Below are 26,755 nucleotides of genomic sequence, written 5' to 3'. Positions count from 1 at the left end.
GATTAAAATAAAACATTTATTAATCAGATTTGTAAATATAAACATGGTCTTATTTTGATTAAATTAAACTGATGGGGTGGTGTTGTGGTGCAAAAATGCAAAAACATACTACTTTGGTCCTACTTTTGCTGTCATGCATAAATGAGTTATTGTGGATATAAATTACATTTTACTACCATGAAATGAAAATACCAATGTTGTTTAATAGGATGTTATATGTGCATAAATCATTTTAGTGTCTTGATCTGGCAACCACGTGGCATCCACTCTGTAGATAAGAGCCTTTAGGGGCCTAAAATGTACCTGTGTGCCAAGTTCAGTTGCTCAACTGTGTTAAGGGAGTTGGTGGATAAAGTAGCAAACACACAGACAGACAGACACTTCATGTGTTAAAGTGAGATGCACTAATGTCAGGATTTAGCATGGAAATGCTTAGTTCCTCAATAACCCGCAATATATTTATATGTAAAACATTCAGTTCAGTTCAAGAATGAAAGTTAGACATTGACATGACCATTATGGACTGATATGGGCATCCAGAGAGGATTTAAAAAGGTATTGCGTTGGTGTGTTTTAGGTTTCTAACCTCATGATGTCTCATGTACAGTACATTACATAGTGAGTGCTTAAAATGAAGACTTTACTAAAATGAAACAACACATGATCTGATTAATATGAAGGAAACCCCTGTGAAAGAATCATAAATTACATAAACTAGTCTGAAAAATAAATGATAGATGAAAAATAATAATAATGGATTGCATTTATATAGCGCTTTTCGGGACCCTCAAAGCGCTTTACAATACCACTATTCCTTCACTCTCACATTCATACACTGGTGAAGGCAAGCTACAGTTGTAGCCACAGCTGCCCTGGGGCAGACTGACAGAAGCAAGGCTGCCATATCGCCCCATCGGACCCTTTGGCCATCACCAGTAGGCGGTAGGTGAAGTGTCTTGCCCAAGGACACAACGACCCAGACTGCAAAGTTGCATAAAGTCAGTTAGGAAGGCAATAAAATATATCTGGAAAATAAAGCCACCAATTAGAGAACAGCCCAGGGATCTCCTGGTGGGTTTAAACATGCTCATGTGGCAGATTTCTTTTCTTCTTTTATTAGGTAAACTGTTTTTATGTTGATGATGCTGGTACTATCCTTGTGATAGCCCTTAAATTTCTATCAGGACACTTTGACTTTTTATTGTTTCCACACCTGGTATATTGACATGAAGTGCCCGTAAACATTTTCATCCTTTCATGTTTTATTGTTTTACAGCATCTTGATTCTCTATATAATTAGACCTATGGCACATAAAAAAAATGTAAAATCAAAATGCAAAAATGAATGACACCACAGACAAATCACCTCTAGCCCACCCCCCACCCCCAATTTATGTGCTCTTTTCCTATCAATGCAAAAAATATTTCTACATTTTCTTTTATGATTGTGTAAGCTGCATGCCTTTATATTGGGAATGTTATGGGAACTGTGCAAAGAACATGTGCTCTGTGGCTTTTCCTGCATGATGATGCTTGATGACATGAGAGTCCAATAAAAATTTAAAACCCACGTGGCTATAAAAAATGGAGCCAAGGTCCAATGGCATTTCATATTTCATTGGGATTTTCTTTTTTATATGCATGTGTTTTGAACGCTGACCCCATAAAACATAGACTATTGGTTAATTTTTTATCTTTCGGGCAAATTTTATTTGGCTTTGGAACCGTGGGCATAAAGGGCAGTGATCCAAGCTCACTCCTTCTCTTTGTCAGGTCCATTTTTCTGGACAGGGGGAGAAACTGGACTCGTCTCATTTCAAGGACCCTAGCCCCAAAGTGTGTGCAAGTTTTAAGGATCTGCTGATATTCTTCTTCTGCCACAACAATGTCCACGCTGAAGCCAACCACCATGCTGCCAGCTATCTGTGACAATGCTGCCACAGCCTGCTCGGGCACAGACTGCCTTGTTCCTCCCAGTAACTTCAATGCCATCCTGAGTGTAGTGATGAGCACGGTGCTCACCATCATGCTCGCAATGGTCATGTTCTCCATGGGCTGCACAGTGGAAGCTGCAAAGCTGTGGGGCCACATTAAGAAGCCATGGGGCATTATCATTGGCTTCCTCTGCCAGTTTGGCATTATGCCTTTCACAGCTTTTGCCTTGTCACTGGCTTTTGGGGTCCAGGCTGTGCAGGCAGTGGTCATCATCATCATGGGCTGCTGTCCAGGTGGCTCAAACTCCAACATCATCTGCTACTGGTTGGAAGGAGACATGGACCTCAGGTGAGACCTTGGGCAGGTTCATTGCTATTTTTTCTTTTTCCCTTAATGTTAAAGAGCAGACTTCTCTGAGCCTTTTTCAGCTGGTGGTTTCTCCCTGTTAAAAAAGGAACCTTCTTTTTTCCCTACTATCACCAAGTGTTGCTCTTAGAGGACCACTATGTTTACTCTATGATAACTATTTGTTTCTCTTGTGTATGTAAACTAAATAGAACATTTTCATGTTTTTTGGATCCCAGAACACTCTTAAGCTATTTTAAGGAAGACTTTCTTGTTGTGTAGCTACCTGGCAGGAGAACAACAGAATTAATGTATTACAAGTTTTTATTGGTCTAGAGTTTTATTTACATTTATTCAATGTTAATGCACTATTTAAATAAAACAAATTGTGTTAGTGTGTATAAGCACAGCTAGGGACAAATGCAGAAAACTCATCAGTGTCCAAATCCTTCGCTCCTCAGTATCAGTATGACAACCTGCTCCTCTCTCCTGGCCTTGGGGATGATGCCTCTCTGTCTTTTAATCTACACCAGTGTATGGACATCCAGTGACACCATCAAGATCCCGTATGACAGTATCGGTAAGGAAAGCTCTCGCAGAACTGAAACACCTGTAAGAATTTCAAACATGTGCCTTTAAGAATGTGTATTATCAGGATGTAACTGTGAATGCTGTTCCTGCCTCTAAGGCAGTGGTTCTCAAAGTGTGTGGAGCACCCCACTGGTGGGGCACAAGTTACCTGGCAGAAAGGTTATGCGGAACTAACATCAGAATCACTTTTATGGTGGAACAAAGACATTTGTGGCAGCTAGGTTAATAATATGCACATCCACTGCATCCCCTGAAAAGCTGCAGCCGCGTGTGCAAGTCTGTCGGCTGTCGACTTACACATGCGGCTGCAGCTTTTTGGCTACAGCCTACACACATCAACAGTACCTAGTTCATTCTGTTTTAAGCTGGTGAGGTGTGTTTGCGGATGGCGCTCAGGTATGTTCACCTGCCCCGCAGACCACGCCCCGCCAAAACTCTGCTATCAAAAGCAGGCTCACTGCAGCCACCATTAGTGAATAGTATTAAACTCTCATTTAAATGATATATTTTTCATCTCTGTTCACAAGTTTCTGGATTTTGTTTTTTTAACTTAGACTGAACATTATTTTTCCATGTCTGATAATGTTCACATTCTGTTTAACTTGTTGCTTTTTTGAAGAAGTAGTGCAGACTAATGAAGCAGTCTAGTGAAAAAAGTTACAAGTTGTCAAACTGGGTGATTGGGACCCACAACCAGTTTCACACCTTGGCTCAGGCGATTAGAGGATCATCAGGGGGTCCTTTTGTCCCTCTGTGGGGGGATACTCCCACTGGGTTTATATCTGGGACTCCCCACCATTTGACCTTAGAACTGAAGAAGCTTGTCGGATGAGAGGTGAAATGTCTTCAAGTAACTTAAAGAAGTCCAGACGCTTTTCTTTGCAAGCTCATTTGACTACGATGACCTGGATGACTGAGTACCTTCACAGACACAATCTACTATTTTGCATCATCAGGTATCACTCTGGCAGCCCTAATCATCCCGATTGCTGTGGGAATGTACGTAAAGCGCAGGTGGCCTGAGATGGCAAAAAAGATTCTGAAGGTAGGAATACTCTACAGCACAGGTGTCAAACTCCAGGCCACGAGGGCCGGTGTCCTGTAGGCTTTAGATGTTTCCTTGATCCAACACAGCTGATTTAAATGGCTAAATGACCTCAACATTTCTTGAAGTTCTCCAGAGGCCTGGTAATGAACTAATCATTTGAATCAGATGTGTAGACTCAGGGAGATATCTTAAACCTGCAGGACACCGGCCCTCTAGGCCTGGAGTTTGACACCCCTGCTCTGCAGTTTATTGAATATAATGCTACAGGTTTAATGTTTTCACTTATAACATCTTGTGCCTCTGTGACATGTTTCTTTTTAGAAATAGCATTTCCATCATACATACTGGGGGGATGTGATATTTCCATTTTACAGTGCCGAACCAGTTAAATCACCTGGACTGGGTTTTAATGGAGTGTTTATGTTGGGCACAGGTTGGATCCATTGTTGGCTTGGTTCTCATTATTGTTATAGCTGTGGTTGGAGGAGTCCTCTACCAGTCGTCCTGGACCATTGCTCCCTCCCTGTGGATAATTGGCACCATCTACCCCTTTATTGGATTGAGCCTTGGGTTCTTCCTGGCTCGCTTTGTGGGTCAACCCTGGTACAGGTGAGGTGACAGCAAAATGTTTCTGACACAGCTACATTTAAAATTTGACTTATTGATGAGGTTCGTCATTGTTCCTTTATTTGTTCAGATGTCGAACCATTGCACTGGAGACAGGTTTCCAGAATGCCCAGTTGTGCAGCACTATCGTCCAGCTGTCCTTCAGCCCAGAGGAGCTGGAAATCATGTTTGCCTTCCCCCTCATCTACAGCATCTTCCAGCTCGTGTCAGCACTCGTCTTTGTGGGATGTAAGACCTTAAAACAAACAACACATACATTGGCCATTTTCTCCTGCATCGCTTGACTTTTTTTTAGTTCTTGGTCAGTGAATGCAGCTTCCTTATTTTCCTTCTTTTCCTCCATTGTGATGTTTTTTTGCTGTGTTGAGTCAACAGATTGAGCCAGGTGCTGTGCCATATAAGGATTAAATATTTAACCCAAGTTTAACCAGTAATAGAGTTGCAGCGTGCTTCATGCTTCTCTGGTGGTTTATCTGTGTCAGAGATCAAGTATCATAACACCTATGACAGCAGCGGTGATGCCCAACTAGCTGCCACACAAATATCAGCTACAGGTACCCCTTTAAAAAGGGCCAAAGGGGCTGCCATTCCCTGATGGAATGAGCTCTCACTCCCTGGGGCAAAGCAAGACCTTTGGTGCTGTACGCCAGTGAGCTTGCTTCTATAATCCAGTGGGACAGCCTTTGTCTGCTTCACCAATCCAGCCAGAGGTAGAGCTCTGTATAAACATACAGCTGGTAACATAAACACACATTCTGAGTGCTCTCAATGTGGGTACGTAGCACACACACTGGACAAAGAGAATGCATCCTCCTCTGCTCCTCAGATGCAAAAGGAGGGAAGCAAAAGCTCAGCAACTCAAACTGCATTCAGTTATAAGATGCAGGCTTGACTTTGGGAAAATAGGCAGCATTCGGACGCAATACGACCTTATGGCCATCAGGAGAGAACTGTGCAAGAGGGATGCACTGCAACGCATGTAGGTCACCCACTTACTTTGCTGAAGCCAAAGTGAGAACTGATGCAGTCTTATATGAGAGAAATTTCATATCCACAGACTCAATGGGTTCAAAAGAGGGGCTACATATGCCTCCAGCACTAAAGAAAAGTCCCAAGCAGGGACACTGGACTTAAGCACAGGTCTCAGCCAACAAACCCTTTTCAGAAAAGGTATGGTGAGGGGATGTGCACCTGGTGTCACCCCGTCAAAGCCAAAATGACAAGCAGATATAGCTGCTAAATAAACCTTAATCGTTGAAAATGAAAGGACCTCATCCAGCAGCTCCTGCAGGAATTTCAAAACATTCACAAAAGAGCACTGGAATGGGACAGTGTGGCGGTCCTGGCATCATTGCTCGAAGGCTCGCCATTTCTAACAGTACAAGCCTCTAGTGGATGAGGCCGTAGTGTTCTGAATTGTCACTATCACACTAGGTAGCAGACCCTTAGCAATCAAGTTTGACCTCTCAGCAGGTAAGCATGAAGACGCCACAGATCCGGGCGCAAATGAATTATTTCTCCTCCCACCTGAGAGAAGAGGTCCCTGCGGAGGCTAAGTTGACTAAGTTGCCAAGGACTCACTGCTAGCAGGCTGATTATCTCTGAATACCAAGACCCTGTGGGCCACCAAGGGGCCACTACAATCAGTCAGAGAGACTGCCGACGCAATCTCTCTAAAATTGGAGATATCATTTCCACTGGGGGAAATGCATACAGGAGCATGACTGGCCATTGGTGCGCTAGCGCGTCCATGCCCAAGGTTGCATTGTGAACGATTATTGAGAAGAACAGGGGGAAGTGAATATTTACCCTGGAGGCAAAAAAAGATCTACCTGTGCATTGCCAAACAGATCCCAAATCTGAGCCACTATCAAAGGGTGCAACCTCCATTCCTTCACCAGAGTACCCCCCTTGGGGGAAATGAACACTGCACCATAACAGCAGAGAGCGAGACAGCTTTAATAGGGGAAGGGAGGGTGTCCCTCCCTGACTGTTTATGTAAGAGACTATTGTTGAATTGTCCTTCCTGTATAAGACATGCTGGCCCTCCAGGACTGGACGGAAATGTTTGAGAGCTAAGAACACTGCTAACAGCTCTAAGTGGTTGATGTGAAGATCACGCAGGGCTGCGGACCAGATCCCTCTCACTGATGCACCCTCGCACAGCGCTCCCCACCCCCTTAGGGAAGCATCTGTGGACACCACCTTGCAAAACAACACCCTCCCATCTGAGAGCCCTGATGCAGTAGCCTGGGCTCCGTCCAGGGATAGAGAACTAGCATGCACGATGCGGTTACCATCAGCCTCCTCCAGAGGTGACGCGATGCACACAGGTGGTGAGAGAGAGTCCAGCATTGAAACACTCTCATCTTTACCAGTCTAAGTGGCACTACAGTGATCATAGATGCCATCGTGCCCAACAAATGTAATATCGTCTGGAAACGCAGTCTCTGTCCCAGATGAAACTGAGCGAAGCTGTAATGAAACGCAGCCACGCAGCCAGGTGCAAGCGTGTCACTGAGGCAACTGAGCAGCCAGCTGGCTGACCTGCAGCATCAATGGCGGGGCGTTGTGTGTCTGTGTCTTTAGCACTGATGCACTGATGCTCTAACATCTATGAACAATTTTAAGTGCAACATCTTCATGAGTTTTTATGTCACCCAGGAGTTTTTTTGTTTAGTGGGATGTTTTATTTGCTGTTATTTTTCATCCCTCACTTTTCCTTTCAATTCTACTCTCTTTAGTTTGCAAACCAAAAGGTTCTGTGTTGGGTTTAGGTAATTACAAGTATTTTAAGTAATTTAGAGAGAAAGACTTTGGTTTGGGTTAAAACAAACCCCCTAAAAGTAGTAATCCTGCACATTTACCAGTGATGAGATGGACCTAACACAATCTCACTAATGCCATACCCCAGTGCAAATCGGAACACATCGGAAGGAAAGACTTTGCTTAAATTATCAATGCCTGTGTGTTTGAGAAGATGGGGCTACTTAATGTCACAGAGGTGAGAATAGCCTTGAATAAACATAGGTTTTAATGTGTGAAAATGTGGAGTGAGGGGATTGATGGAAGTTAGAGTTCACATTGTTGAAAATGATATGGAGGCCGTCTTCTGCAGAATACCTTGAAATTTTCACTTTTCTTTCAGTCCTGGGCACCAAACATTTGAGAACAGTGGTTTACAGATTATCATAGATGCTTACTAATTTTGAAACTGAACAGAAAAGAAGACGTAGGATGCTTCAAATTGTCTTGTTATGGCATCTTGCATAGATGCTTTGTCACTGAAGTCCTGTTTATTCCACTTTTAAAGGTTTTGTCCAAAGGTGTTTGCTCACTGGTTCTGAATCTATGGTTTGTTTCCTGTCCAGGCTTCCAGCTTTACAAAAGGTATTGTGGTGGCGGTTCGTCTGCAAACAGTGACACTCCGTACTTGGAAGGTCACAATCCTGATCTAGAAGAACAAAAGTACCGCCCACGGGAAAATGGTGGCTTTGAGGGCGATGAGAGCAACAACACGGATGTGAAGGATAAAAGCACTGACAAAAGCACTGAGCTGTGATGCAGCCCTGAAAACCAGAGATGTTCGGTTGTTGGTATGAGCAATAACAACTGCATCACTGAACACACCATTCAGACTCTACTGTGAAGACACAATGCACTCTGCAGGCTGTATGTGCACCACACTAAATCATTTGGAAAAGTTTTAGCTGAACAGGGTTGCACAAATTTCTTCCCCGGGACAGTCAGTATCTAACTTCAAGTGGGAACGTGGTGGGGACCAACTGCTGAATTATGTGTTATTTACTTTTATTCATATGTAAATATTTAGAACCACTTTGCCTGTACATTGTTAGTGTCTCTTAATGAGTGCTTCAGTGGTGGAAAACAGGGTGGTTTTTTGTTGTTGTTGTTTTTTGTAATGTGACAGTCATAATTTATTTGATATTACTGTTATTTCAAAAGCAACAAGAACACAGTGATGACAATAAAGAACACAATGTGATATACTGATGTAGTTACAGCGTAAGAAAAATCTATGTGAGATCCAGTCATGTAAAAGGTGCTGTGGAGTTGTTTTTTTGTTTTTTTCAAAGTGTGTGATTGAAACGACCCTGCCTGATGAAGTGACACTGAGGTACAGTTACCGCAGAAGGATAACTCAGATGTGGGTGGTGATACATACAAATAATCTGAAGAAACACCAATTTAAAAAACTGAGTGCAACTGTACTTGCTTTGGCAGAGGGGTTGGCAGTTAAATAAATGCAATGGACAAGAAGTAGAAATCAAGTAGGATGTAGAAAACCCAAAAGTATACAGATCAGTTTAAGTTACACAAATACAAGAAAAAATGTAAATAGATTGCTATAACATTAAAAAAAAATGTGACATTTCTTATATAAAAAATATGGTTACCAATAAAGCTGTTAGCATGAATTAACTGTGTAACAGCTCCATAAAAGTAGATAAAGATAAACAGATTTTTGTTATTGTTGTTATCTAAAAAAGCATATTTGTTGGATGTTATTTATGCCCTGCCGGGCACACATGGGGCGGCGTAACCGAATGTGCAGCTTAGTATACAGGAACATCTGTGCCAAATATGGCCTAGAAGTCCCGTGGTCAAAATAGGACATACCCCGTAGGGTGGTCGAGAATAACCAAGCCAAGATCCTGTTGGACTTCCAGATACAAACAGACAAAGTGATTACGGCTAACCAATTGGACACAGAAGTGGTGGATAAGCAGATTAAGATGGCTGTAGTGATAGATGTAGCTATCCTAAATGACAGCAACATTAGAAAGACGGAACACAAGAAGCTGGAGAAATACCAAGAGCTGAGAAAAGAACTCAAGGAGATGTGGAGGGTGAAGGCAACATTAACCAGATTTGTAAATCCACATTTAGATAATAACCTGTAGAGGCCTAAAATGTACCTGTGTGCCAAGTTTGGTTGCTCAACTCTTGATTGTGTAGAGGGAGTTGGTGGATAAAGCAGCAAACACACAGATAGACATTTCATGTGTTAATATGAGATGCACCAGATTTAGCATGGAAATGTTTACTTCCTCAAGAATCTGTATTATGTTTATATGTAAACCATTTAATTTAGTTCACAAATGAAAGTTAAACATTGGTATAACCATTATGGACTGATATGGGCATCCAGAGAGGATAAAAAAAGGTATCACGTTGATGTGTTTTAGGTTTCTAAGCTCATGATGACTCATGTACAGTACACTACACACCAAGTGCTTAAAATGAAAACTTTAATAAAATGAAACAACACGTGATCTGATTAATTTGAAGGAAACCCCTGTGAAGAAATCATGAATTACATAAACTAGTCTGAAAAATAAATGATAGATGATAAATGATAGGTAATGGCAAAGTTGCATAAAGGGAATTAGGAAGGAGATAAAGACTTTAATAAACTAAAACAACACAGGTTGTACTCAGTGGTTAAGAAAAGCGGTAGAAGCACTTAACAGGACAGTCAGAAAAACTCACGACCACACTGGTACTGGGAATTCCACAGTGCTTGTCCTTTAGTGCACATTCTCTACATCTACCTTACAAGGCCCGCTTATCATACATGAAGCACAACCTGTGTTCCTACAACACAGTGTTCCTACAACATTGCAAGTAGTTAAAGAGGTGAAAGACTTAAGGTCCGTCCAGTCCATACGCTCACGTGCAGGTGCATACTTATGAAGTTACTAACCCTTACCTTGCATTGTCTTAAAGAGAAACCACACCATTGTGACTGTTACAACATGTTCTCATTAATTTGAATGAAACCCCTGTGAAAGAATCATAAATTACATAAACCAGTCTGGAAAATGGCAAAGTTGCATAACGTTAGTTAGGAAGAAGATAAAATATATGAAAAATAAAGCCACTAATCAGGGAACAGCCCTGGGATCTCCTGCTGGGTTTAAACTCACTCACGTGGTGGATTTGTTTTTTGTTTTTTTTAATTAGGGAGGCTGTTTTTATATTAACAACATTTCAGATTAAAAATTAACTCATGTTCAAAATGGTTGATCATGCAGACTTTGGGGTGTTAATTAAAGATTATGTCACCATGAAATGACGAGCTTTTTCCCCCGTGCCTAGTCTCCTGTACAGAACAGAATGCATTCAGCTTGTCAAATTTACATACGTTTTCGATCGCTACAGTGTGACTCTGCAGTGCTGTGCTGTATGTTTGTAAGTTTTCTCCCCAACAAACACAACAATGGCTACGAAACATTTTGAACCATCAAAGGCAACTGCGGTACCACCCATAAGGCAGAGGAAGGAACCATCGCACAAAAGGTTGGACTTCCGGACATGCTAAAGGAAGGTAGAAGTTACCGTATTTTCCGGATTATAAGGCACGTTAAGCGAAACAAAACAGATAAGTCAAACTTAACTCATTCTTCTTGCTTTCTCTACTTGATTCATTGATGTTGAATTCTCTGGCAGCCGCTCTATTCACGTTCTGCACCTGAAACAGGGTTTGATCTTTGGTTTCATTCTATAATACTGGACTTATTTTTCTACAAAGGTTTGAACTTTGAGGGTGTTTAAACAAGAGAGAAAAGTGTGAAAATGTTCATGCCTGTCTGAGAAAAGTGTATGAAGTGTGTAGTGAGGGGTTTTTACAGCTTAAAACATCTATAATAATTTTTTTTTAAAAGCTGACTACTTTGCGGATTTGACCTATCTCGGGTTATTTTTTAGAACATAACTCCTACAATAAACGAAGGACCACACCTTTATTTTTTTTTATGGGCTCTGGGTTACTCATGTTTAAAAGAATGATTAAGAGACCAAAGACGGCCATATATAATTGTGCAAAGGACATGTATTCTGTGGCTGCTGCCTCTTTGAAACTTTTCCTGCATGATGATGCTTGATGATTGTGAGTTCATTAAAACTTTAAACCCACAAGGCTGTAAAAACTGGAGCCATGGTGTAATGGTATTTCATATTTCATTGTGATTTTCTTTTTTATATGCATGTGTTTTGAACGCTGACCCCATAAAACATAGACTATTGGTTATTTTTTTATCTTTCCGCCCAATTTTATTTGGCTTTTAAACCGTGGGCATAAAGGGCAGTGATCCAAGCTCACTCCATCTCTTTGTCACATCCACTTTCCTGGACAGGTGGTGAAACTGGACTTGTCTCACCTCAAGGACTCTAAGAAGCCCCAAAGTGTGTGCAAGTTTTAGTATCTGCTGATATTCTTCTTCTGCCACAACAATGTCCACGGTGAAGCCAACCACCATGCTGCCAGCTATCTGTGACAATGCTGCCACAGCCTGCTCGGGCACAGACTGCCTTGTTCCTCCCAGTAACTTCAATGCCATCCTGGGAGTAGTGGTGAGCACGGTGCTCACCATCATGCTCGCAATGGTCATGTTCGCCATGGGCTGCAGAGTGGAGGCTGCAAAGCTGTGGGGCCACATTAAGAAGCCATGGGGCATTATCATTGGCTTCCTCTGCCAGTTTGGCATTATGCCTTTCACAGCTTTTGCCTTGTCACTGGCTTTTGGGGTCCAGGCTGTGCAGGCAGTGGTCATCATCATCATGGGCTGCTGTCCAGGTGGCTCAAACTCCAACATCATCTGCTACTGGTTGGATGGAGACATGGACCTCAGGTGAGACTTTGGGCAGGTTCATTGCTATTTTTTCTTTTTCCCTTTATGTTAAAGAGCAGACTTCTCTGAGCCTTTTTCAGCTGGTGGTTTCTCCCTGTTAAAAAAGGAACCTTCTTTTTTCCCTACTATCACCAAGTGCTGCTCTTAGAGGACCACTATGTTTACTCTATGATAACTATTTGTTTCTCTTGTGTATGTAAACTAAATAGAACATTTTCATGTTTTTTGGATCCCAGAACACTCTTAAGCTATTTTAAGGAAGACTTTCTTGTTGTGTAGCTACCTGGCAGGAGAACACAATAGAATTAATGTATTACAAGTTTTTATTGGTCTAGAGTTTTATTTACATTTATTCAATGTTAATGCACTATTTAAATAAAACAAATTGTGTTAGTGTGTATAAGCACAGCTAGGGACAAATGCAGAAAACTCATCAGTGTCCAAATCCTTCGCTCCTCAGTATCAGTATGACAACCTGCTCCTCTCTCCTGGCCTTGGGGATGATGCCTCTCTGTCTTTTAATCTACACCAGTGTATGGATATCCAGTGACACCATCAAGATCCCGTATGACAGTATCGGTAAGGAAAGCTTTCAAAGAACTGAAACACCTTAAATAATTTCAAACAAGTGCTCTCAATAATGTGTATTATCAGGATGTAACTGTGAATGCTGTTCCTGCCTCTAAGGTAACCTTTTTATAATCTACTTTTTTGCATCCTCAGGTATCACACTGGCAGCCCTAATCATCCCGATCGGTGTGGGAATGTACGTAAAGCACAGGTGGCCTGAGATGGCAAAAAAGATCCTGAAGGTAGGAATGCTCTACAGTTTATTGAATATAATTCTACAGGTTTAATGTTTTCACTTATAACATCTTGTGCCTGTGTGACATGTTTCTTTTTAGAAATAGCATTTCCATCATACTGGGGGGATGTGATATTTTCATTTTACAGTGCCGAACCAGTTAAATCACCTGGACTGGGTTTTAATGGAGTGTTTATGTTGGGCACAGGTTGGAACCATTGTTGGCTTGGTTCTCATTGTTATTATAGCTGTGATTGGAGGAGTCCTCTACCAGTCGTCCTGGACCATTGCTCCCTCCCTGTGGATAATTGGCACCATCTACCCCTTTATTGGATTGAGCCTTGGGTTCTTCCTGGCTCGCTTTGTGGGTCAACCCTGGTACAGGTGAGGTGACAGCAAAATGTTTCTGACACAGCTACATTCAAGTTTGACTTATTGATGAGGTTCGTCATTGTTTTTTTATTTGTTCAGATGTCGAACCATTGCACTGGAGACAGGTATCCAGAATGTCCAGTTGTGCAGCACTATCGTCCAGCTGTCCTTCACCCCAGAGGAGCTGGAAAAGATGTTTGCCTTCCCCCTCATCTACAGCATCTTCCAGCTCGTGTCAGCACTCGTCTTTGTGGGATGTAAGACCTTAAAACAAACAACACATACATTGGCCATTTTCTCCTGCATCGCTTGACTTTTTTTTAGTTCTTGGTCAGTGAATGCAGCTTCCTTATTTTCCTTCTTTTCCTCCATTGTGATGTTTTTTTGCTGTGTTGAGTCAACAGATTGAGCCAGGTGCTGTGCCATATAAGGATTAAATATTTAACCCAAGTTTAACCAGTAATAGAGTTGCAGCGTGCTTCATGCTTCTCTGGTGGTTTATCTGTGTCAGAGATCAAGTATCATAACACCTATGACAGCAGCGGTGATGCCCAACTAGCTGCCACACAAATATCAGCTACAGGTACCCCTTTAAAAAGGGCCAAAGGGGCTGCCATTCCCTGATGGAATGAGCTCTCACTCCCTGGGGCAAAGCAAGACCTTTGGTGCTGTACGCCAGTGAGCTCATCTTTGTGGGATGTAAGACCTTAAAACACACGACATATACATTGGCCATTTTCTCCTGCATCACTGGACTTTTTTCAATTCTTGGTCAGTGAATCCTTATTTTCCTTCTTTTCCTCCATTGTGATGTTTTTTTGCTGTGTCGAGTCAACAGTTTGAGCCAGGTGTTGTGCCATATAAGGATTAAATGTTTAACCCAAGTTTAACCAGTCACAGAATTGCAGCGTGCTTCATGTTGTTTCAGTGGTTTGCCTGTGTCAGCTATAAAGTAGAGTTGGTACGATACCACTTTTTTATGTCCGATACCGATATCATAAATTTGGATATCTGCCGATACCGATATGAATCCGATATAGTGTGTTTTTTAAACAAAAAAACTGTTTTTTAATATCGTGCTGCTTTTTGTATAAGTTCATACTCAAGTTAAAAAACAAACACTAAAGCTATTCTGTTATACCTGCATGCAAAAAATACACTGCACCCAAAACATTTCATAGTTCAGCAAAACTGATCAATCTAACAAACTTAAACCTACTCTATCCTTCCTATTCTGGTATTTTAAAGAGTAAGCAACCTAACTAATAGGGTTCTAAAACTCCCAGCAAAAAATAAATAAATAAATAAATAAAATAGGGAACCACCCACCCTCCACCTCATGATGCTTAATCGACGTAATCAACTTTAATTTGATGCAGTGTGAAAAGAAAATGAAAAATGCACAGAAATAAATTATTTTCCAAAAATAATTAAATAGATTTAACATCTTTCTTCAACAGAATTGCAGACTGCACAGATTGTACCTTCCCAAAAAAAAAAAGTACTAGCTTACTGGGGTATATTAGACTTAATAGTTGCTATATATAGTAATGGACTTCTATACATTTTACATCAGATTAAAATAATTATTTATTAAAAGCTAGATATTTTAAATGAGAATAAGAAAGAAAAGTATGTCTTTGTGCCCCGTTTTCCTTGTTAATGCCCTATCGGCCCCCTGGCAAAACTTTGCTAGATCTGCCCCGGCTGCATAGAAAAAGATCCTGGTGTAGAACATAAATAAATTCCAACAACAGCTTATCAAGCTTAAACGTGCTGCTGTTGTTCAGACCCTGGTTTCTTCATTCTCATAACTTCTTGGAGATGAAATGCCGGATTGCTAGCTAGGCTACAAATACACACAGCTGCTCTATCACGTGACAAGCACTGCTGCAACGTGCTACGGTTATGAGCCGAGTTACGCCGTGTGGCAAGTTTTGTGAGGTGCTTTCGTGATATTTAATGGATCGGATTACATTTTTTAAATTTTTCTCCGATATCCGATCCAGTGATTTACGTCAGTATCGGACGGATACCGATACGTAATATCGGATCAGTCCATCTCTACTATAAAGTATCGTAATATCCATGTCAGCACATAGTTTGAATATTTTTTCCACCAGTTTCTTTCGGGAAAATTGGGAAAATGGATGACTTTACCTCACAGTCTTATTACTATTTCTTTGACCATTGAATTGTCTAACTGTGAAAGCAAATTACATAAAGGGGGATGCTGCTTAGAATTCAAGGGCACCAGTCAAGGTTAATTCAAGTGTTTCCCAAGAGGTGTCCAGGTGTGCCAGGGACTTTGTGTAAACCAAGCATCATTTTGTAACAGAAAAAAAAGTAATGTAAGAAATTGAATTTGACTATATTATTGACTGACGCATTTAAAGCTGTGATTGAGGAGAGCATTGGAGAATGGCGGAGAAGATGAAGAAAAGCACCCCCAAAATCACCTACAAAAGCTACCTCTCTTTAGAAACTTCCTCGCATGAAGTAATTAGCAGCAGCTTTACAACCTGAGACTCCTGAATGGCAATGACTTTTCACAACTTCCTGCAACAGTGTAAAATAACAGCTCAAATAGACGTTGAGAGGATTAAGTGACATGAGAGGACGATATATATGTTATAGGTTTACCTAGGCAACTGATATCTGAAATATCCAGTAGCAATTAACATCAGAGATGTTAATGGTCATTAGCCCAACTGTGGCATTTGTTGGCAGGAATTAACTAAACATTCTCCTGAGAGAAATACTGGCTTTTGTAAAACAGTGGTGGATTTGAACCAGAAGAAGCAGGAACAATGCACTCTCAATAAGAGGTATTGTTCAACACCGCTTTCTCGGGTCTGCTTACTGTGTCTCGCCATGCATGCAGACATCTTTAGCATTACTTTTTTTTTTTTTTGCCTGTCCCATTTGGTTCTTTAGCCATCAGAATTGTTGTATGAAGACCAACGAGGACACCCAATGGATGCATCTTTAGCATTACTGCACTGAAGCTCTAACACCTATGAAAAACTTTAAGAAGTGCAACATCTTCATGAGTTTTTATGTCACCTAGGAGATCTTTTGTTTTGTGGTATTTTTTGCTTGCTGGTTTTTTTTTCCATCCCTAACTTATTCCTTTCACTTCAGGTTAAAACAAACCTCCTGCACATTTACCAGTGACGAAATGGACCTTCCACAGTCCCACTAATGCCATACCCCAGTGCATCTCGGAACACATTCAAAGGACAGAATTTGCTTAAATTAGCAATTCCTGTGTGTTTGAGAAGATGGTGCTACTTAATGTCACAGACGTGAGAATAGGCTTGCATTAAAATAGGTTTTCGTGTGAAAATGTGCAGTGAGGGAATGAATGAAAGTTATAGTTCACATTGTCTAAAATGACATACAGGGCATCTTCTGCAGAATACCTTGAAATTTTGAATTCTGTCTGTCCTGTGCACCAAACATTTGAGAACCACTGGTTTACAGTGTATGGAAGATGCTCACTTATACTTGAAACTGAACAGAAAAGAAAACATGGGAGGCTTCAAATTTTCTTGTTATGGCATCTTGCATAGAAGTCCTGTTTATTCCACTTTTAAAGGTTTTGTCCAAAGGTCTTTGCTCACTGGTTCTGAATCTATGGTTTGTTTCCTGTCCAGGCTTCCAGCTTTATAAAAGATTTTGTGGCGGCTCGTCTACAAACAGTGACGCTACATACTTGGAAGGTCAGAACGCTGATGTAGAAGAGCAAAAGCACTGCCCACAGGAAAATGGTGGCTTTGAGGGCGATGAGAGCAACAACACGGATGTGAAGGATAAAAGCACTGACAAAAGCACTGAGCTGTGATATTGCAGCTCTGAAAACCAGAGACTTTGGACTGTTGGTATGAGCAATAACAACTGCATCAGTGATCACAGCATTTGGACTCTACTGTGAAGACACACTGCACTCTGCAGGCTGTATGTGCACCACACTAAACCATTTGGAAAAGTTTTAGCTGAACAGGGTTGCACAAATTTCTTCCCCGGGACAGTCAGTATCTAACTTCAAGTGGGAACGTGGTGGGGACCAACTGCTGAATTATGTGTTATTTACTTTTATTCATATCTAAATATTTAGAACCACTTTGCCTGTACATTGTTAGACATGTGTCTTAATCAGTGCTTCAGTGATTGTAAACAGGGTGTTTGGGGTTTTTTGTAAGGTGACAGCCATAATTTATTTCATATTAATGTTATTTCAATAGCAACAAGAACACAGTGATGACAACAAAGAACAAAATGTGATATAATGATGTAGTTACAGCTTAAGAGAAATCTATGTGAGATCCAGTCATGTCAATGTAAAGCTGTTAGCATGAATTAACTGTGTAACAGCTCCATAAAAGTAGCAGTAGTAGTTAAACAGATTTTTATTATTACTATTTTGGTTATTTATTATTAATTATTATTTTATTATTAAAATTGGTCAGTAAATCCTGTGGTTAGTTGTTGAGTGAGGAAGTAGCTAAAAGCCAAGTGTGAATGATTGAAATAATAATTTAATAGTCATACATAAATGGTTAATAAGAATGTAATCAGTCTTTGAAAGTCTGGGGTTTCAGTGATCAGTTTTTCTGTCCATACTCAAGCATCAGACTTTGAAATCAACATATTCACACTTTAATGTATGAGTCTGCTGTACTGCAAAGGGACTTTGTTTAATGAAGCAATTACAGTTTAATTTCATTTACTTGGACATTTTTTTAAATGATGAACACAAACAGTTTTTAATGAATACATTTCTGTTCTCAGTTGTGTAGTTATAAATAAAGATTATTTGCATGTTATTGTTTTTGTGCAGTTGTTCCAATGTCCTTTGTCTTATTTAAAAAAAAAAAAAAAAGACTAAAGCTTGTCTTTGACCGTAGTGTGGTAAAATGTGAACAGCTGCACGTAGTCTTGGTTCAAGGTCACAATCATAATGTTATGTAAATAAATAGTCACCAAGTAGTCATGCTAAATGACGGTGGATACTAAGAAGACTGTTGAACAACAAATGCAACCCATGGAAAACAATAAAGGACAAGATAATTATGGCTGGAGTTATTGGATTATGTCAAGTTTCATTCATAACAGTGGCACTGTGTCACCCCTGCCATCTAACACCTCAGTTGCTTCAAGCATAGGCTTAGCATCTACAAATTCAATTTTTCAATTCAATTTTATTTATATAGCGCCAAATCACAACAAAAGTCGCCTCAAGGCGCTTCATAGATACAGAGAAAAACCCAAAAATCATATGACCCCCTATGAGCAAGCACTTTGGCGACAGTGGGAAGGAAAAACTCTCTTTTAACAGGAAGAAACCTCCAGCAGACCAGGCTCAGGGAGGGGCGGGGCCATCTGGTGCGACCGGTTGGGGTGAGAGAAGGAAGACAGGATAAAAGACATGCTGTGGAAGAGAGGCAGAGGTTAATAACAGATATGATTCAATGCAGAGAGGTCTATTAACACATAGTGAGTGAGAAAGGTGACTGGAAAGGAAAAACTCAATGCATCATGGGAATCCCCCGGCAGCCTACGTCTATTGCAGCAATAACTAAGGGAGGATTCAGGGTCACCTGGTCCAGCCCTAACTATATGCTTTAGCAAAAAGGAAAGTTTTAAGCCTAATCTTAAAAGTAGAGATAGTGTCTGTCTCCCGAATCCAAACTGGAAGCTGGTTCCACAGAAGAGGGGCCTGAAAACTGAAGGCTCTCCCTCCGTTTCTACTTTTAAATACTCTAGGAACAACAAGTAGGCCTGCAGTGCAGGAGCGAAGTGCTCTAATAGAGTGATATGGTACTACAAGGTCATTAAGATAAAATGGGGCCTGATTATTTAAGACCTTGTACTCTACCACAGAGCGAGCAAACACCAAGTGACAGCGCCGACTACTTTGCGGATTTGACCTATCTCAGGTTATTTTTTAGAACATAACTCCTACAATAAACGAAGGACCACTGTACACCTTTATTTTGTTTTATGGGCTCTGGGTTACTCATGTTTAAAAGAATGATTAAGAGACCAAAGACGGCCATATATAATTGTGCAAAGGACATGTATTCTGTGGCTGCTGCCTCTTTGAAACTTTTCCTGCATGATGATGCTTGATGATTGTGAGTTCATTAAAACTTTAAAACCCACAAGGCTGTAAAAACTGGAGCCATGGTGTAATGGTATTTCATATTTCATTGTGATTTTCTTTTTTATATGCATGTGTTTTGAACGCTGACCCCATAAAACATAGACTATTGGTTAATTTTTTATCTTTCCGCCCAATTTTATTTGGCTTTTAAACCGTGGGCATAAAGGGCAGTGATCCAAGCTCACTCCATCTCTTTGTCACATCCATTTTCCTGGACAGGTGGTGAAACTGGACTTGTCTCACCTCAAGGACTCTAAGAAGCCCCAAAGTGTGTGCAAGTTTTAAGGATCTGCTGATATTCTTCTTCTGCAACAACAATGTCCACGCTGAAGCCAACCACCATGCTGCCAGCTATCTGTGACAATGCTGCCACAGCCTGCTCGGGCACAGACTGCCTTGTTCCTCCCAGTAACTTCAATGCCATCCTGGGAGTAGTGATGAGCACGGTGCTCACCATCATGCTCGCAATGGTCATGTTCGCCATGGGCTGCACAGTGGAGGCTGCAAAGCTGTGGGGCCACATTAAGAAGCCATGGGGCATTATCATTGGCTTCCTCTGCCAGTTTGGCATTATGCCTTTCACAGCTTTTGCCTTGTCACTGGCTTTTGGGGTCCAGGCTGTGCAGGCAGTGGTCATCATCATCATGGGCTGCTGTCCAGGTGGCTCAAACTCCAACATCATCTGCTACTGGTTGGATGGAGACATGGACCTCAGGTGAGACTTTGGGCAGGTTCATTGCTATTTTTTCTTTTTCCCTTAATGTTAAAGAGCAGACTTCTCTGAGCCTTTTTCAGCTGGTGGTTTCTCCCTGTTAAAAAAGGAACCTTCTTTTTTCCCCTACTATCACCAAGTGTTGCTCTTAGAGGACCACTATGTTTACTCTATGATAACTATTTGTTTCTCTTGTGTATGTAAACTAAATAGAATATTTTCATGTTTTTTGGATCCCAGAACACTCTTAAGCTATTTTAAGGAAGACTTTCTTGTTGTGTAGCTACCTGGCAGGAGAACACAATAGAATTAATGTATTACAAGTTTTTATTGGTCTAGAGTTTTATTTACATTTATTCAATGTTAATGCACTATTTAAATAAAACAAATTGTGTTAGTGTGTTTAAGCACAGCTAGGGACAAATGCAGGAAACTCATCTGTGTCCAAATCCTTCGCTCCTCAGTCTCAGTATGACAGCCTGCTCCTCTCTCCTGGCCTTGGGGATGATGCCTCTCTGTCTTTTAATCTACACCAGTGTATGGACATCCAGTGACACCATCAAGATCCCGTATGACAGTATCGGTAAGGAAAGCTTTCAAAGAACTGAAACACCTTAAATAATTTCAAACAAGTGCTCTCAATAATGTGTATTATCAGGATGTAACTGTGAATGCTGTTCCTGCCTCTAAGGTAACCTTTTTATAATCTACTTTTTTGCATCCTCAGGTATCACACTGGCAGCCCTTATCATCCCGATCGGTGTGGGAATGTACGTAAAGCACAGGTGGCCTGAGATGGCAAAAAAGATCCTGAAGGTAGGAATACTCTACAGCTTATTGAATATAATTCTACAGGTTTAATGTTTTCACTTATAACATCTTGTGCCTGTGTGACATGTTTCTTTTTAGAAATAGCATGTCTACGAGAATATTATTGTGCAGCTCAGTTAAGACCGCTGATTTGTCTCTGTTGTCCAAACTACACCGCCGGATGGAAAGATGTTGAAGGAACAATAGTAAAAGAAATACCAGTTTCAGCTTTAATATCGGACATAAAATTGCAGAATAAAATACATATGGCAGATAAACCTATACTACAAATAATGATATCAGCTTGGAAAGAAGTAATAAAAATTGGTGGTTTGGAAAATGCCTCTAAGGTTTTAAGATGGTGTGCATATGATTCAGATTTTACTCCAAATCAATATGATAATAGATTCAAAAACTGGATTTCAAAAGGTATAACCAATTATTATTCATTTGTCCATAAGGGTGCATTTCAAAGCTTTGAATCTTTAAGGAGTAAACATGACTTGGGATCTGATGATTTTTTTAGATATCTACAGATCAGAAATTATTTTAATCAAAACTTAAAAGTGAACCTAAACGAATTACAATTTGTAGAAACATTCTTATTACTAACCAAATCTGAAGTGCAAAGTAAAATTATTTCTAAATTATATAACAGCATCCGGCGGTGTAAAAACGACAGCACTCTGTATATTAAAGCGAAGTGGGAAAAGGAGGATAATTTGACAATTACAGAGAAGTGTTGGGCTCACGCATGCAAGATACAGTGGGCTACCACTGGGTCTAATGTTTGGCGTGAATTTTGCTGGAAAAGCATTATGAGATTTTTCATTACCCCTGCTCAACAAAGATATCGAGGAATTGGTGATAAATGTTGGAGATGTGGGGGAGATGGAGCTAACCATTTCCACATCTTTTGGGACTGTAAAGATATTCGCCAGTATTGGTCTCTAATCCATGATCATTTACGTGTTTTTTCATTTGTTTTTCCTTCAACTTTTGAGACCATGTTTTTGTGCAATGCACCAGTGGATAAACTGAATTCCAACGACAGAAGACTCCTGTATATCCTTCTGGCCGCAAGTAAAAAGCCTCTTACGAGAAGATGGCTTAAGCCTGAACCACCAACGATAGAAGACTGGATACATTCTGTACAAGAGATCTATACGATGGAAAAAGTGTCATTTTCTCTTAAACTTCAGAGGGATACCTTCTACGGAATATGGTCTAAATGGAACGACTATGTTAAGCATATGAGGTGTGATTTTGTGTATGATGTTACAACCCTGAGTTCTACGTAAACCTACCTGCCCTGCTGCCTCCTAACCCTAGGTTTTTTGTTTGTTTGTTTGTTTGTTTGTTTGTTTGTTGTTTTGTTTTGTTTTTTTGGGGGGGGTGTTTTGGTTTGTTTGTTTGTTTGTTTTGTTTTTTCAGAAAAGAAGAAGAAAAAAAAAAAGAAATAGCATTTCCATCATACATACTGGGGGGATGTGATATTTCCATTTTACAGTGCCGAACCAGTTAAATCACCTGGACTGGGTTTTAATGGAGTGTTTATGTTGTGCACAGGTTGGATCCATTGTTGGCTTGGTTCTCATTATTATTATAGCTGTGATTGGAGGAGTCCTCTACCAGTCGTCCTGGACCATTGCTCCCTCCCTGTGGATAATTGGCACCATCTACCCCTTTATTGGATTGAGCCTTGGGTTCTTCCTGGCTCGCTTTGTGGGTCAACCCTGGTACAGGTGAGGTGACAGCAAAATGTTTCTGACACAGCTACATTCAAGTTTGACTTATTGATGAGGTTCGTCATTGTTTCTTTATTTGTTCAGATGTCGAACCATTGCACTGGAGACAGGTATCCAGAATGCCCAGTTGTGCAGCACTATCGTCCAACTGTCCTTCACCCCAGAGGAGCTGGAAAAGATGTTTGCCTTCCCCCTCATCTACAGCATCTTCCAGCTCGTGTCAGCACTCATTTTTGTGGGAGGTAAGACCTTAAAACAAACAACACATACATTGGCCATTTTCTCCTGCATCGCTTGACTTTTTTTTAGTTCTTGGTCAGTGAATGCAGCTTCCTTCTTTTCCTTCTTTTCCTCCATTGTGATGTTTTTTTGCTGTGTCGAGTCAACAGATTGAGCCAGGTGCTGTGCCATATAAGGATTAAATATTTAACCCAAGTTTAAAGAGTAACAGAATTGCAGTGTGCTTCATGTTGTTTCAGTGGTTTGCCTGTGTCAGCTATAAAGTATCGTAATATCCATGTCAGCACATAGTTTGAATATTTTTTCCACCAGTTTCTTTCGGGAAAATTGGGAAAATGGATGACTTTACCTCACAGTCTTATTACTATTTCTTTGACCATTGAATTGTCTAACTGTGAAAGCAAATTACATAAAGGGGGATGCTGCTTAGAATTCAAGGGCACCAGTCAAGGTTAATTCAAGTGTTTCCCAAGAGGTGTCCAGGTGTGCCAGGGACTTTGTGTAAACCAAGCATCATTTTGTAACAGAAAAAAAAGTAATGTAAGAAATTGAATTTGACTATATTATTGACTGACGCATTTAAAGCTGTGATTGAGGAAAGCATTGGAGAATGGCGGAGAAGATGAAGAAAAGCACCCCCAAAATCACCTACAAAAGCTACCTGTCTTTAGAAACTTCCTCGCATGAAGTAATTAGCAGCAGCTTTACAACCTGAGACTCCTGAATGGCAATGACTTTTCACAACTTCCTGCAACAGTGTAAAATAACAGCTCAAATAGACGTTGAGAGGATTATAAGTGACATGAGAGGACGATATATATGTTATAGGGTTACCTAGGCAACTGATATCTGAAATATCCAGTAGCAACCAACTGTCAGGTAAAAAGCCTTATGGCTTTAGTTGGATCAGAGATGTTAATGGTCATTAGCCCAACTGTGGCATTTGTTGGCAGGAATTAACTAAACATTCTCCTGAGAGAAATACTGGCTTCTGTAAAACAGTGCTGGACTTGAACCAGAAGAAGCAGGAACAATGCACTCTCAATAAGAGGTATTGTTCAACACCGCTTCCTCGGGTCTGCTTCCTGTGTCTCCCCATGGATGCAGACATCTGTAGCATTACTGCACTGAAGCTCTAACACCTATGAAAAACTTTAAGAAGTGCAACATCTTCATGAGTTTTTATGTCACCTAGGAGATCTTTTGTTTTGTGGTATTTTTTGCTTGCTGGTTTTTTTTTCATCCCTAACTTATTCCTTTCACTTCAGGTTAAAACAAACCTCCTGCACATTTACCAGTGACGAAATGGACCTTCCACAGTCCCACTAATGCCATACCCCAGTGCATCTCGGAACACATTCAAAGGACAGAATTTGCTTAAATTAGCAATTCCTGTGTGTTTGAGAAGATGGTGCTACTTAATGTCACAGACGTGAGAATAGGCTTGCATTAAAATAGGTTTTCGTGTGAAAATGTGCAGTGAGGGAATGAATGAAAGTTATAGTTCACATTGTCTAAAATGACATACAGGGCATCTTCTGCAGAATACCTTGAAATTTTGAATTCTGTCTGTCCTGTGCACCAAACATTTGAGAACCATTGGTTTACAGTGTATCGTAGATGCTCACTTATACTTGAAACTGAACAGAAAAGAAAACATGGGATGCTTCAAATTTTCTTGTTATGGCATCTTGCATAGAAGTCCTGTTTATTCCACATTTAAAGGTTTTGTCCAAAGGTCTTTGCTCACTGGTTCTGAATCTATGGTTTGTTTCCTGTCCAGGCTTCCAGCTTTATAAAAGATTTTGTGGCGGCTCGTCTACAAACAGTGACGCTACATACTTGGAAGGTCAGAACGCTGATGTAGAAGAGCAAAAGCACTGCCCACAGGAAAATGGTGGCTTTGAGGGCGATGAGAGCAACAACACGGATGTGAAGGATAAAAGCACTGACAAAAGCACTGCGCTGTGATATTGCAGCTCTGAAAACCAGAGACTTTGGATTGTTGGTATGAGCAATAACAACTGCATCAGTGATCACAGCATTTGGACTCTACTGTGAAGACACACTGCACTCTGCAGGCTGTATGTGCACCACACTAAACCATTTGGAAAAGTTTTAGCTGAACAGGGTTGCACAAATTTCTTCCCCGGGACAGTCAGTATCTAACTTCAAGTGGGAACGTGGTGGGGACCAACTGCTGAATTATGTGTTATTTACTTTTATTCATATCTAAATATTTAGAACCACTTTGCCTGTACATTGTTAGACATGTGTCTTAATCAGTGCTTCAGTGATTGTAAACAGGGTGTTTGGGGTTTTTTGTAAGGTGACAGCCATAATTTATTTCATATTAATGTTATTTCAATAGCAACAAGAACACAGTGATGACAACAAAGAACAAAATGTGATATAATGATGTAGTTACAGCTTAAGAGAAATCTATGTGAGATCCAGTCATGTCAATGTAAAGCTGTTAGCATGAATTAACTGTGTAACAGCTCCATAAAAGTAGCAGTAGTAGTTAAACAGATTTTTATTATTACTATTTTGGTTATTTATTGTTAATTATTATTTTATTATTAAAATTGGTCAGTAAATCCTGTGGTTAGTTGTTGAGTGAGGAAGTAGCTAAAAGCCAAGTGTGAATGATTGAAATAATAATTTAATAGTCATACATAAATGGTTAATAAGAATGTAATCAGTCTTTGAAAGTCTGGGGTTTCAGTGATCAGTTTTTCTGTCCATACTCAAGCATCAGACTTTGAAATCAACATATTCACACTTTAATGTATGAGTCTGCTGTACTGCAAAGGGACTTTGTTTAATGAAGCAATTACAGTTTAATTTCATTTACTTGGACATTTTTTTAAATGATGAACACAAACAGTTTTTAATGAATACATTTCTGTTCTCAGTTGTGTAGTTATAAATAAAGATTATTTGCATGTTATTGTTTTTGTGCAGTTGTTCCAATGTCCTTTGTCTTATTTAAAAAAAAAAAAAAAAAAGACTAAAGCTTGTCTTTGACCGTAGTGTGGTAAAATGTGAACAGCTGCACGTAGTCTTGGTTCAAGGTCACAATCATAATGTTATGTAAATAGTCACCAAGTTGAACAACAAATGCAACCCATGGAAAACAATAAAGGACAAGATAAGTATGGCTGGAGTTATTGGATTATGTCAAGTTTCATTCATAACAGTGGCACTGTGTCACCCCTGCCATCTAACACCTCAGTTGCTTCAAGCATAGGCTTAGCATCTACAAACATAATATTGGTAATGATGTAGCCATCAGAGATTAGGATTATCAGTCAAATTCAGGGAATTGTTGATGACACGTAAAATAACCTTCAACAAGGCAAAAGGTTAAGTTTAACAGGTCCCTGAATTAAACTTAACTTTCGAGGACCTGACACCTTTACCTTGTTGAAGGTTATTTTATGAGGGCATCCCCCAACTTACATGAAAACTAGTTGTCTAGACAGCATGGGTTTCTGTGTTGGTCAACTATCCATCCATCCATCCATCCATCCATCTTCATCCGCTTTGTCCGGGGCCGAATTTTGGAGAAGAAGTCACAGTGTCTTTATACAACTAATTCCACTCCTTTATCAAACACACTAAACCCTATAAACATTCACCACAGGTTTTTGTGAAATTAAAATCTGTAAGAATGCCACAGCAGAGCAACCGGA

General features: G+C 40.3%; 3 protein-coding genes across 3 annotated transcripts; all 3 read left to right on the top strand.

The window, feature by feature from the left end:
- Window positions 1-1,762: 1,762 nt before the first annotated feature.
- LOC113007920 (ileal sodium/bile acid cotransporter-like) lies at window positions 1,763-8,552 on the top strand. The gene is made up of 6 exons (XM_026144979.2): window positions 1,763-2,283; window positions 2,742-2,860; window positions 3,828-3,916; window positions 4,353-4,528; window positions 4,617-4,774; window positions 7,918-8,552. The coding sequence occupies exons 1-6, from the start codon at window positions 1,886-1,888 to the stop codon at window positions 8,106-8,108; spliced, it is 1,131 nt and encodes a 376-aa protein (XP_026000764.1). The 5' UTR covers window positions 1,763-1,885; the 3' UTR covers window positions 8,109-8,552.
- A 2,371-nt stretch (window positions 8,553-10,923) lies between these two features.
- LOC145419260 (ileal sodium/bile acid cotransporter-like) lies at window positions 10,924-18,207 on the top strand. The gene is made up of 6 exons (XM_080290722.1): window positions 10,924-12,201; window positions 12,662-12,780; window positions 12,925-13,013; window positions 13,215-13,390; window positions 13,478-13,635; window positions 17,038-18,207. The coding sequence occupies exons 1-6, from the start codon at window positions 11,804-11,806 to the stop codon at window positions 17,223-17,225; spliced, it is 1,128 nt and encodes a 375-aa protein (XP_080146848.1). The 5' UTR covers window positions 10,924-11,803; the 3' UTR covers window positions 17,226-18,207.
- A 920-nt stretch (window positions 18,208-19,127) lies between these two features.
- On the top strand, window positions 19,128-26,204 carry LOC113008081 (ileal sodium/bile acid cotransporter-like). The gene is made up of 6 exons (XM_026145233.2): window positions 19,128-20,262; window positions 20,724-20,842; window positions 20,987-21,075; window positions 22,639-22,814; window positions 22,902-23,059; window positions 24,841-26,204. Exons 1-6 carry the CDS (start codon window positions 19,865-19,867, stop codon window positions 25,026-25,028), a joined length of 1,128 nt encoding a protein of 375 aa, XP_026001018.2. The 5' UTR covers window positions 19,128-19,864; the 3' UTR covers window positions 25,029-26,204.
- Window positions 26,205-26,755: the final 551 nt, after the last annotated feature.

This window comes from Astatotilapia calliptera, chromosome 16 (assembly GCF_964374335.1).
Source record: "Astatotilapia calliptera chromosome 16, fAstCal68.1, whole genome shotgun sequence".
NCBI lineage: Eukaryota > Metazoa > Chordata > Actinopteri > Cichliformes > Cichlidae > Astatotilapia > Astatotilapia calliptera.
Note: the sequence above shows the minus strand (reverse complement) of the source record. Positions and strands in the feature narration are given on the sequence as shown.

Excerpts from the sequence above, each read along its gene's own strand:
- LOC113007920 (XM_026144979.2), top strand. The coding sequence starts at position 1,886 with ATGTCCACGCTGAAGCCAACCACCATGCTGCCAGCTATCTGTGACAAT. Across the intron at positions 3,917-4,352 it reads TGGCAAAAAAGATTCTGAAG|GTTGGATCCATTGTTGGCTT; the intron begins GTAGGAATACTC and ends TGTTGGGCACAG. Across the intron at positions 4,775-7,917 it reads AGCACTCGTCTTTGTGGGAT|GCTTCCAGCTTTACAAAAGG; the intron begins GTAAGACCTTAA and ends TTTCCTGTCCAG.
- LOC145419260 (XM_080290722.1), top strand. The coding sequence starts at position 11,804 with ATGTCCACGGTGAAGCCAACCACCATGCTGCCAGCTATCTGTGACAAT. Across the intron at positions 13,014-13,214 it reads TGGCAAAAAAGATCCTGAAG|GTTGGAACCATTGTTGGCTT; the intron begins GTAGGAATGCTC and ends TGTTGGGCACAG. Across the intron at positions 13,391-13,477 it reads GTGGGTCAACCCTGGTACAG|ATGTCGAACCATTGCACTGG; the intron begins GTGAGGTGACAG and ends TTATTTGTTCAG.
- LOC113008081 (XM_026145233.2), top strand. The coding sequence starts at position 19,865 with ATGTCCACGCTGAAGCCAACCACCATGCTGCCAGCTATCTGTGACAAT. Across the intron at positions 20,263-20,723 it reads GATGGAGACATGGACCTCAG|TCTCAGTATGACAGCCTGCT; the intron begins GTGAGACTTTGG and ends TTCGCTCCTCAG. Across the intron at positions 21,076-22,638 it reads TGGCAAAAAAGATCCTGAAG|GTTGGATCCATTGTTGGCTT; the intron begins GTAGGAATACTC and ends TGTTGTGCACAG.